Source organism: Harpia harpyja, chromosome 6, assembly GCF_026419915.1.
Source record: "Harpia harpyja isolate bHarHar1 chromosome 6, bHarHar1 primary haplotype, whole genome shotgun sequence".
Classification (NCBI taxonomy): Eukaryota; Metazoa; Chordata; class Aves; order Accipitriformes; family Accipitridae; genus Harpia; species Harpia harpyja.
This window is the reverse complement of record NC_068945.1, coordinates 18,683,304-18,695,688: the sequence shown is the minus strand read 5'-3', so window position 1 is coordinate 18,695,688 and position 12,385 is coordinate 18,683,304. Positions and strand designations below refer to the sequence as shown.

The window sequence follows — 12,385 nt, the reverse complement described above, 5'->3', positions numbered from 1 at the left end:
TAGGCATGACTCTGAATGTCTCTAATGTCAGCCCGAGGAATAGTGAGTACAGTACTTTTCAAACACCAAGTGCTAAAGCTATACTCAAAGCATCACTGCATTTTCTGTTCTTGAATAAATTTCTCTCCACAAGCAAGACGACAGAAAATACTTGAAATCACAAATCATGAAGCAGTGTTAAAGAGATTACAGCAAGAACGTTTAAAGCCAGGAGCATAAATGTGTATCCCAAGTGTGATCTGTAATTTCAAAGTATGTGGGCAAAAAGAAAGTCATACAGGTTTCAATACGAGGTTGCTCAGCCTGCTTAATAAAGCAAACCCAATGTTTTCCATGATAACTAAAATACAGCATTTAGGATCCAAATTTCCAGGTATCTAAATTTGATAATTCAGTTCTATCACTTTAATATGGATTTTCTTTTAGGAAGAGTAAGTATCTAAGAATATATAGCATCATTGTAACTTCAAACTCAGCACATTTGGAAAAAAATGTTATCACTCAACTGTGTTGTTCCAGACTTGCTATTTTTACACAGCTGAGCTTACAGCATCTTAAGTCAAAATTTTATTGTCAGATGGCAACCATCAGCCCTTAACTGGCAGAAAAAAAAAAAACTTACCTAATGTCCAAGAAATGAAATTACATAATGCCCAAAGTAATGCAATCCTAACAGACATCACGTGCCTCCATCTCCCATACTGGTATACAGAGACAATTATATTCCATCTAACCACTGTTTCTCTTATATATAGTTATATATCATACACTTTATTTCACAGAGGAGTCTTTGTTACCATATCCTTACCTTTTAGTTAAAAATTTGTCACCAAGGACCCAGATTTATGACTGAGATTTTATGGATTAGTAATTGATCTAGTGCATGTTTTTAGCTTACTGTGGATGGAAGACACGTCAGCTGAAAACTCTTTCCTTCAGGTTTCTGCTAGCTTTTGTGGTTGTTTTTTTTTTTTTTACCTTGCCCTTACACATTTGGGGCTAGCCAGCTGCACACACATGATCAGTTACTGAAGCTCAGCGGAGTTATGACAATTCATTAAACTGCAAGAATAAGATCACATGTTTGAGACACAGTAATAATAGTTAACGCCAGTTCTCCCTTCTTTGGTGGGAAGAAATCTGAATTCTCAGTTTATAACACATTTTATCACTTACATCTTGATGACAGCGCTGTTTGCCAGCAGGTGGTGGGCACAGACTTAACAATTAAGTCATGGCCCCGTTTTATCTTTGACTTACCCATGTAGCCAGGACTTCAACGTCAGTCTTCAAGTCATACCTGCTATAAATGACCCTGAGCCACAATCCTGAATATAGGGTCTATTGTTAGAGACAGCATTTTTCACGAGATGCTTAAATAAAACCTTTCCTCTTTGTAGGTGGGAATCACATGCAGTTATCAAAGAAAGAAAGGACTGAATGAAAATGTTCCCCTCAACTAAACTCGGACAAGCTCCGCATGTTTGCCATTGCTGTGCAGACACCTGGAATTATCCAGAACAGTGCAACCTTTTAACGCTTTGTAAAAACTCTGTGAGGTATTCAGGGTATGAGAAAAACTTTTCCCACCCACTTAAAAAAAAACCAACTTGTCTTTATTAATACCATGAATCACACGAACTACAAGCTATTGTGAGCACATTTTTAATAAGAGGAATCAGAGACTCAAGTTGGACAATAGTTGTTAAGTATCCTGGATTAGCCATCAAATTGAGAACCAGAGGCTATGCCTACACAGACAGTTCAACCCAATTGTGAACTCTCCATGTACCCCCATACCAAATGCTCTAGTTCTCTTAAAACTCAAATGCCAAAAAGGTTGAGAGCTCTGTCTTGCTGGAAATACGGGGCCAGGATTCAGTGCAGTTTGGCATCCTTGTGGATGTGAGTAGACAAGACTCCAGTCCTGAGCAAGACTAAATCCAAATCATGCTGTGTTCATGTTTGGCCAACAGCCAAGCTTTTATAAATGAATTATTTCACCAAGCCACCTGTTCCCTCTGCCTGACCCAAATTCCTATCTTTATACTTAGAGGCTTGCTAATCCTTTTCCGTCTTCCTATCTGAGCTTTACAACTACTAGGAGCTGGTTTTCCTCTAAGTATCCAAAACAGGAGTTAAAACTGCAACTGTTAACAACTTCCAGCTTCCCTCAGTGGATGTAGCCAGTAGTCAGTGATGACAAACAGCACTTCACAGTTCTTTCTCAGTACCCAAACATTTAAATCCACCCAGAGTGACTACGGGAACCAAGGAAAGGCTGTTTGGTCCAGATAAACTTCCCAGAGTGCATACTGAACGCATGGCATTGCACCTGCTAACCCCGTGTCACCTGTGAGCTCTGAGAGATCACAAAATTAAAAATAAACAAACACAGACAAAAAAGAACAGGAAGGAAAGATGAAGTTTATATAATTTAGTTGAAATGTCCCCAGAAGTGACTGACTGAACTGAAAGATGACTACCTCTGGTCATCGAGGACATCTTTTATGCTTCTTGGTTAAGCACAGTGTTGTATATATTACTGCTAGCACTGGAAAACTACTTGCTGTGTAGATGGATTTAACACAGCTGTACAGCGCAGAGGCAAATTAGGTGTGATTCAGGGGAGCGAGAGCGATGGAAAGGGTATGGCACGACTGTGTGGGTAATGGGCCCCACTCCCAGCACTGATCACAAGGACCAAGTGCATTATCTAACCTCACCGGGCATCAATTTCCCATCTAGGGTTCAATAAATAAACAACCTCAGAAACCATACAATAATTTTAAAAAAAGGATTGATTTTTGCAAAACCTTGTGAAAAGGTATCTTCTCCATGTGCACACATGCAGCCAACCCAATTTTAAAGCTGTGTTAAAAGTGATCTTTCCAAGGATGATTTTAACGGTGAGGCTGCTACAAAGCAGAGCTGACAAATCCTCTGCTGTTTCATTTTCAGCCCATGTTAAAACATTTCTAGGTATCTCTAGGATTCCCTCATGTGATTGCAATATCTGAGCACAGTATGGAAGGTCTAGTCTGCCACAAATGGCCATATTTCTTACATTCACACAATGACAAAAAGGGTCTTTAATATAAAAAATTCAGCTCCACGTCTTACAGAGCAGCAAATCAACACTAATTAAGATGTAGGGCAAGGACTGAAAAAAAGATTAAAAAGTACATAAACCATCATGGACAGGAGACGAATGCTGTACAAGAATGAGAGGCAGAAAATGATGGGCTGCAGAGAGGGAGGAACCACAAGAGAGATGCAGAAAACAGGAGTGGACCAATTTCAGTCTTAGTGAAAGTCTTTTGGTGTTAATAGTTTTCATAGGCCTGTCTCAAAACCACAGATTTAGGACAGTGGCCTTCTTTTTCTTGTAACTATTAAGTTAATTAAACTTTGGTAGTGAGAAATTCAGAAACACAAATATTATAATCCTGAAATTATTTTTAATGCTACTTTCCACAGAGAAGTAGAGTCCCCATTAAAACACTAATCTGCAATCTAGCTTTATTTCTACCTGCTTACTTCAGCTGTAGGCACCTGCCCTTGCTGAGATACATTTTTCACCCTCTGACTAGTCCTAACTACTTCCATCTGTAGCTGGTCTGCTTTCACAGTACAGTATGAAAAATTGCTGGTTTCTCCTCATAATCATCTGCTGCTAGTGATGCAAGTGGGTAAAGGGACAAAGGGCACATTCATGCTTCTACATGCCGTATCAATTCCTCTAAATTAGGAAAATACCCTCTCTCCTCCCCCATAAAATAGGGTGGTGTTGAGTTCACAAGGAGATGAGGAAAGAAGAGGGCTATGAAAGTCACGCCACATTCAGCAGAAATGAATGCATGCTTTTCAGTCTCTGCCATTATAAATTAAAATCAACCCAAAGAAAAAATGTACGGTACAGAACTGTATTGAATTAAACATTACCCCCTCAGGTATCAGACAAATATGGAAGGGAAATCCATAGCAAAGGCAACTGTGCAGCAAAGCCCTACAATGTAGCAGAGCCATGAGGGATGCAGGAACAAGCAGTGAATTAAATTTTATTCTCATTTTCCATACGCTGAACAAAACACCAATGCAAAAACATGAGAGAAAACGAGGTGCTGAAGAATGAACATATTTGAGCTCATGTGAAAAACTGAGAGGTTGTTCAGGAAGAAAGCTCTTTTTCTAGAAGCCCTCAGCACAGCCAGAAAAATGTATGATCTTGCATGTATTTTCCTCCAACTGCCAACTGCATAAGGTACATAAAAGTTGCCCAGGTGCAGATTTACTCTATCCGACTTCGAGAATGCTCCTCATTTTACTATGATGAATGTTCACAAATTACTGTTTTATGCCAAATCTGACTTTCTCCGCCATTGTTTTGCCCCTAGTTGCACTTTCAATAAAGCCAGGTGTTGGATCTGACTGCTGTTGTGCATACAGACTGCATGCACATCCCTTAGAAAGAAAATCCACAATGCAATACAGAAGGGAAGCAAAAATGTTTCACCTAAAGGAAGGTAAAAAGATGGTAGCAAATTAGTTTGTTTAATCCATTACAAAAGGCCTAATTCCAACCAGATGTGGACCTTTAGATTAAAATCTCTTCAGTGAGCCCTAATTTTACATTCTCGAGCCTTAGACAGGAAGTACTTCACAATAATAATGCCTGGCTCACCCACTAACACCTCAGTCATTTCAGATTTGGTACTAATCCAATATTTTCTAGAAAATCTACAAAAAATTAACTGTTCCATGACATAAAATCCAGTTGCAACTTCCAGTTACCTCTGAGGAATTCAACCCAGATGACTGATTCAATGAGAATCCCTCAGATTAGAGAGGGATTGCTTAGATTTCTTGGATGAAAGAGTGAAAGTAAATTTAACTATTGGGAGAAAACAAATTGAACTCTATTTAGATTATTTTGGGAGTATGTGAGCCCCCAGAGTTTAAAGCTGACTATCATTGTTTAAGGGATGGCTATTAGGACTAAAAATCACATGTTTATCTGTACTGGCTCATAAGGATACAACGCAATTACTGAGAGCAACCGGCAATACAGGTCCCTGGGAACAAAAAAAAAAAAGGAAAAAAAGGTTCATCTACATTTTCCTTTGCATGCTGCCAAAGCTCCAACAATAGCCCTAATTTCCCTTAAGATTATTTCAGCTGTTTATGTTTTCTGTAGGCTAATGCACAGGATTAATTTCCTCTTAGAGGAAGCAATCCTGCCATAATTTGATGAGCATCTCTTTTAACATCAGTACCTGTTTAAGCAGTTCATCCCATCCCCCTCTTTCCTCAGCATGGATTCCTAGCCTCATGCTCACTTTTTGGCAATACAGGGCTAAAACAGTTTACGGGAATGTATTGTGAACCAGCTCAGGTAACCAGTCTGGGTCACAGATAGCATACACCCCCTCCTCGGTTATTTTTAACTGAGGTCAGTTTTCTACCCTGGTGTGACAGTATAAACAGTTGCACAACTGAGAGCCAGAACAGGGGCAGGAATGACAAAGGGAGATGCAGGGTTGCCTTGCTAGAGATGAGCACATCAAACTACACCCTTAGTAACCTCAGGTCAATGCAGGCTTAATGACAAGCAAGAGAAAATGAAATTCAAGCATGAAGTGAGGCTATAGCTCTGCTAATGGTCACTGTTTCCAGGCAGCACGCTGTTATGTATTGGGTAACTCACAGCAAGCTGCTACTGGAATATAACTAGGCACAGCGGGCACCCTCAGAGACCTTGCGTTGTTCGAGGTCCCTTGCTGTCTACCTCCTTTCTTCTCTAGTCCAACCTCCTGCGCACAGCAGGGTCAGCTCTGAACTCAGACCAGGTGCCTTAGGGCTGTATCCAGTTGGGGCTTGAAAACCCCCATGGAAGGAGACTGCACAACCTCTCTGGGCAACCCGTGGCACTGCTTGTCCTCATAGGGTAACCGTTCTATCTTAAATCCAGTCTGAACCTCTCTAGTTTCTATTTATGTCAGCTGTCTCTTGTCGTCCCACCATTCACCATTGTGAAAAGCCTCGCTCTGCCTTCTCTGTAACCTCCTTGTAGGTATGGGCAGGCTGCTGCTGGGTCCCCCACAGCCTTCTCTTTTCCGGGCTGAACAAGCTCACCCCCTCAGCCTCTCCTCACAGGGCAAGTGCTTCAGCTCTTGACCATCTTGGTGGTCCTCTGCTGAACTGGGCCCAGTTTATCCATGTCTTTCTTGTATTAGGGGAGCCCAAAACTGGATGCTGTTTTCTAGATGGGGTCTAGTAAGTGCCAATTTGAAAGCGATAATCACTTCTCTCGACCTACCAGCTAAGTCCAGGATGCTGTTAGTGTCTTCAATGTCAGGGCACACTGCTGGCCCGTGTTCAGCTTGCTGTCCTCCAGGATCCCCAAATCCTTTGCCACAGACCTGATCGCCAGCCAGTCAGTCCCCAGCCTGTAATAACTGAATGAAAGCTTTGCAAGCTGCTGCTTGATTTTGCTCAGGCGTTCCTTATAAGCATACCTCCCCAAATGAACTGCTCTTCCGTTAGCAGTGTATGCCTTAGAGACAGAGGTAGTGTTGACTGGGCTCTGGAGGAGCCAACACTGCAGAGAGCATCTGAGTACTGTCCCTCCAGGTCTGCAGCTCACTCACCCTTGCCCTTCCTCATCTTTGAGCTGGGTGCGAGGCAGCACAGCCTTTCTGAGTGACACGACGTGAACAGACACCAAGGACAGAGTGTCGAGATCAGGACGAGATGCTGGAAATGTTCAGCCTCATCCGGCCCCAGCCCACAGATGCTGTCACTGTAAGATATACTGACATGGCATCAGTTCACGGCTCCCAAGTTATATATTTGGGACACATTCATGTTTGGGGAGAATTCAGAACATTTCACTGGGATTTGAGCTGCTTCACACTTTTCTAGGCATCCTGTGATGCAGACAGGTGTGTAAAGCAATCCCCGGTTAATAGGGCTCTATTTGGGATAGGGAGTCTCCCCCTCTTCTGCCCTTTTTGGATCCAGAGAAGTCCCAACTGTACACTTCAAAGATGGAAGAGGCAGAGGTGACTCCAGCAGCAGGCATGCAAGAGGCTTCGGTGAACAGTGGGGGAGCTGGACGGGCAGCGTTGTGTCAGAAGAGAGGGGAGATGGAGCTTGGGTCACCTGCATTAAAGTAGTACAGGGAAGAGCAGAACAGAAAAGAAGCTGCCAGACAGACCTTCAGCTCTATTCCTCAAAAACCCTTCTCAGTCACAGACCAAGAATTGTTTGTGGAAGCCCTACTAGTAAACTAAGCACTTCATAATAATTGATACAACATCTCTGTGACGTAAAGAAAACAAGAATTTTTGACCTGCCAAGGATAGGGCTGCTCACCAACAGCCTGGTTTCCAATAATTTACCAAGGATAACTGGGTTTAAAGTAAAGCAAACACCAAACTGCATCTTCAACCTGGAAATCAGATAGCCAGCGCTATGTGTAATCCAGCAGAAGAGTTTGTCTCCATAGAATGAAATACATAAAAGCCAAGAAGCCAAGTGAGATATTGCCTAAATTAGTCAGAGAGGGAGTCAAGGAGAGGGACTTGAGGATATACTCAGTTGCTATGTTCATGATTTGATTCCCAAAGAGAAATCTCTGCTTAGGATTTCCCAGGCCTAAATGTCTTGCAGAGTTGGACACCAAAGCTGCCTTCCATCCCCATTCTATCATGACTGGATGTGACTGGTATTTCTCCCCTTTAAAAACATTACAGGCCACCAGTGCACAGTAACTAATCACTGAGTCACAGAATGGTTGAGGTTGGAAGGAACCTGTTGAGATCATCTCAGCCATCCCCCCTGCTCAAGCAGGGTCAGCTACAGCTGATAGCCCAGGCAAGAAGATCAGTATGAAGCCATTTTACACTTCATTAAAAGAATGAAAACTAACAACGATTATCCTTACAGCAAATGCAATGTGAACATGTAAGACCACAGATACTAAGACCACTGGAAAACGTTTTCCATAAAATATGCTGGTAATTAAACTCCCAACTCAGCAAGACAGTGAAAACAGGCTACCTTCAATCCCGTGACTAATAGCAATGAGTCTTATTCTCTGCATTCTTATGGACTGCAGGTTAAAAGGCACATCTGCTAAAGTAACTTTCTGAACAGGGGCCCTGAAACTGTAGTGTTTTTACCAAAGGCCCAAAATTCCACTAGTTTGAGACATAACTGAGTGAGGCACAGAAACGTCATTTACAGACTGAAAAAAAAACCCCACCCTATGAAAATTAATAAAGCTTTAAAAATAATAATGCTTTGTTTAACACTACAATCTTGCCTAGCATCAGGACCAGAAGTACTCCCTCTCATAACATTGAAAGCTGTTAAAGTCAACACAACAGAGTATACCTTTTCACATTCCTACGATTCAGCTCATTTTTGAAACATAAGGTTGGTAGCTGATAGATGTCTCGACTCTTTCCTGGACAGCTTACATGTGTAATAACTGCTCTAATTTGGAAGAAGTCCTTATTAAGTCACTGATTAAAACTTCAAAGTTTTTGTAATGTAAATCAATCTCATGGCCCAAAACATCAAAGTCTTAGGCTAAAGGAGAGACCTCTGAATACAGCACAAGAAACATCAGAGGTTACTAAAACAATTCATATTGCATGGTGGATAGCATATATCCTGTATAGAAGTATTAATATTTAATGTAATGTATTGCAATTTGCTTTTATTTCAACATCCTATAATGGCCTTACCTTCCCATCTCACCCTCCAACAATGGAAATTACTGTATAGCTGAGGCTCTGTATTGCAATCTATATGGAAAAGGCCCCGCTGAAGTTCACTGGAGTTTTGAATTGCCAAGGAGAATGGAAGAAGACTTCAGATCTTAGACTGCTAAGCCATGACTGAGTAGTTAAAGATGGGCAGCTCAGTTTGCTGAGCAATACAAGGAGCTCCTAACAAGAGAACACAAGAATTTAATAATGAAACAGTTAAAAAATGAAGACTTGCCTCAATAAAATTCGACCCCAGTAATTGAATCTGTTCAGAGAAGGTGCACAGAAGGAGAGGTAATAGTCCTAAGCATAATCCTGCCCACACTCTTGCGCCTACTATTCCTCGTGAATAGATAAACTGTTTGCTTCAGCGCAAACCTGAGGCCTAATTTCTATACCCCAATACGACTTCAGAGAGGCTGGAGATGTATCGAGGTAAGAGCAGAAGCACAGATCTCCCCTGACATACCCAGAGTCTTCTTAGCTCCCGTTAGTCAGTCATGGCATTCCGATCTCCACCCAGGCCGTTGTCCAGCACATCCTCTGCAGGGCCTGCTGGAGAAGGTACACAAAGACCCTCCTACACACATTTGGGATGGAGCCTTAATTGAAAAGTTGTCTTCGGACTTCTTCTGCCACTTTGAGAGCTTCCAGACAGAACCCTGCAGCCCCAAAATCTACGCCCCCAAGTCTCCACAAGACAGTTTGCCCAAACCACCTGAATTCTGCCTCGCTAGCGTCATCAGAGGCACCATTTGCTTATGTCTCACAGTTACGAGTCTGATCTGTGCTCAGAGCACAGTCATAATGGAGGCGGTAACAGAGAAGCTAGAGAACAGATTACAGCAACAGGAAGGGATATGAGTAAATTCTCCTTTGCAGGGCTGCATGTGCAGCAAGAATCAGTGTGGTTTCTCCTATAAAGGTTAGAAGCAAGAAAAAAATCTCTTGCAGCCTATGTGGGGGATGGCAATGCCCTACCTGCAGCTAAGGAGAGCTCTGGAATTGAGAGTCCCGGGCCTGGACTGGAAACCGGAGAGGCTCCACTCTTGCTTGGCATCAGGTGAGCTACAGGATTTCACTTCTTCCTCTCTCCGTGGATATCCTCAGTGTCCATGCTGTGGTTGGCACAGCATGAAGGCACGGCCCCACGGGAGACATTCTGGGCTGCAGAGCATGCAATCCCATTTACTTCGAGGGGAGGTAAACAGGAAGAGAACTTGTGCCCATCTTTGTTTTCAGTTAATTGTGTTGACCAATCCCTCTAGTTTAATAATTTCAACTCAATTCCTTGCACTATCCCTTCTATCTGTGACCATGTGCACCCATGTGTTGTCTGGTTTCTGATCAGTCTTCTTTTGTACATTATTATGATGGGATAACAGCTAGCTGCAGCTCCGCTTATCTTCCCCCCCCCCCCCCCCTTGAAATTGCATTGCACTTTTCCCCCTTAACTCTGTTCCTCTATTACTGCCAGGTCATTTCAAACAGCACTGCCTTCATGCCAGTGCAAGTTATGTATCTCTATCCCTCAACCTGTGATTACCGGTTTCAAAGTCCTGAGCCTACTGCATAGGCTCGAGGCAGGGGGGGCGGAAGGCAGAGATCAAGTTTAAGGAGATCAGTAGGTTTTTCTGAAAAACAGCTTTATTCTTCTTATTGAAAATATAATTTTTTCAACTCTTCTGGACACTGAACCAAGTCTGTAGCATAACTCATTTACCTGCAAGTAAAATGAAACCTTTATTTTATTAAAAATACTTCTAAAAGTGCATCAGTTAGTATTCTAAAGAATATATTCATATATAATCTAAGTTTATTAAGTGGCTTCCTTCAATATGGAATACATCCATGATTTCTAACCGAACAGAATTTCTGTACATTATATACAGCAATATATTTTTGTAGAACGAAAAGATACCTTCTAAATTTGGGAGAATATCTGTTTGATACTCATCTTCTCTTTATAAAATATGTAATTACTTACATTCTAAGGCGGTATAAAAATACCCTAAAATGTAGAGCTACGAGTGGTGCATATGTGTGTACACACACCCCTTCTGTAGCTCCCCTGTACGTGCCCCGTATGAATCTCAAGTTACTTCCCTTAATGACGAACAGAGGAAGAACAATGATTTTTCAGAGTCATGTTTAGCAAAGCTGAAAGGTAAGGTGTAGCACTCGCCCACCTTACACTTCGGCTGTTACAAAAACGCCTTTGAAAGATAAACCAAACCCACGGCTCCGCTCAAATATTTTATCCTTTCAGCATGACGCAGAAGTTTAATTTCCACTGGTGGGGGGGAACCTCGAGGCTATTGCATGGCTACTTCGCCCCCCCCTTAACGGCAGCGATTCCCCTCCCTGGCAGAATACAGCAGGTCTATAAATAACTTCGAAAGGAACCGTCTCCCTCCTCACGCACTGCAGACAACTGTTTACATAGATCCCGAGTCCTTCCCTCCCAGGTTTGCTCGGCGCTCACCCCACGGGCTCTTTCATTCCCTCTTCCTAAGCGAGCCCCGGCCGATGCAGGTACGCCCGGAGGCACCCTCCGGCGCCGCAAACGCCCGTTACCAGAAGCTGGGGCTCCCGGCGGCAGGGGCTGGAGCGCGGCCCCGGCTCCCGGGAAATTTCCCCGGGGGGGGGGGGGTGCAGCCTTGTGTAATCCGTCCTTAAGCTCCCGCGGTGCCGGCCGATCCTCCGGCCCCGGGAAACCCCTCCTCCCCCCGGCACGAATCCCCGCAGCCACCCCGGGGCCCGGACATCTTGGCTCGCCCACCTGCAGGGGGCTGGCCCGGGGCTCCGGGGAGGGACACGCGTGGGGCGCCCCCGCACCCGGCGGGGCTGCGCGCCCCTGCGAGGCGCGGGGCAGCGGGGCGAGACAAAAGCCCGGGCTCGCTCACCTCCTTCAGCTGCTCCAGCTCCTGCTTGAGGCCGTCATACTCCGCCTCCAGCTCGTCGTACTGCTGCTTGAGGGTGAGCTTCTCCTCCAGCACCACCAGCCCATACTCCGCCGCCTGGATCTTCTCGTGGGTCGTCTCGGAGAGCTCCCGGGTCAGCCGCTCGATCTCGCTCTTGTAATGGTCCGCGCCCTGCAGCACCTCCTCCGCAGCCATAGCCCCGCCGGCACTGCCGCGCCGCCGCGCCGCCGAGGCAGCCAGGGGGCGGGCGCGGCCGAGGGGCGGCACCGGCTCCGGCTCCGGCCCCGCCGCCGCCGGCCCGAGGACGGGGCCGGGGATGGAGACGGGGGCCGGGGCCGCCTGCGGCAGCCGCCGCCGAGCGCGGGGGCGGGCCGCCCCGCCGCAGCCGCGGCCCCCCCCCTCCTCTCCTCTCCGCCCCCCCCGCCCCGGCCCCGGCCGCCCGGGAGGCGGCGAGGCCGCGCTCGCCTCCCCCGGCCCTGCGGCGGCCCCGGCTGCCGGCGGCGGGGGCGCCTGGGCCGGCCGGGCGAGCCGCCGCTGCCCGCGGAGGCGGCGAGGCCGCGCTGGAGGCCGGGGCGGCGAGTGGGGCGGCCGGGAGCGCGCCTCGGTGCGGCGGCTGCCGGGGAGATGCTGCTGCTGCTGGCGCCCGCCTCTTCCCGGGGAGCCGCCGGCACCTCCGCCTCC

General features: G+C 45.5%; 1 protein-coding gene across 8 annotated transcripts in view; it reads right to left on the bottom strand.

The window, feature by feature from the left end:
• BICD1 (BICD cargo adaptor 1) overlaps window positions 1-12,100 on the bottom strand; it is a 185,057-nt gene extending 172,957 nt beyond the window's left edge. For 2 of the 8 annotated variants that reach the window (XM_052790035.1, XM_052790034.1), the window contains exon 1: window positions 11,687-12,100. In XM_052790035.1, the coding sequence (XP_052645995.1) occupies window positions 11,687-11,899 (213 nt within the window). In that variant the 5' untranslated portion in view covers window positions 11,900-12,100. The other 6 variants (XM_052790031.1, XM_052790030.1, XM_052790033.1 and 3 more) reach the window with 5 other exon arrangements.
• Window positions 12,101-12,385: the final 285 nt, after the last annotated feature.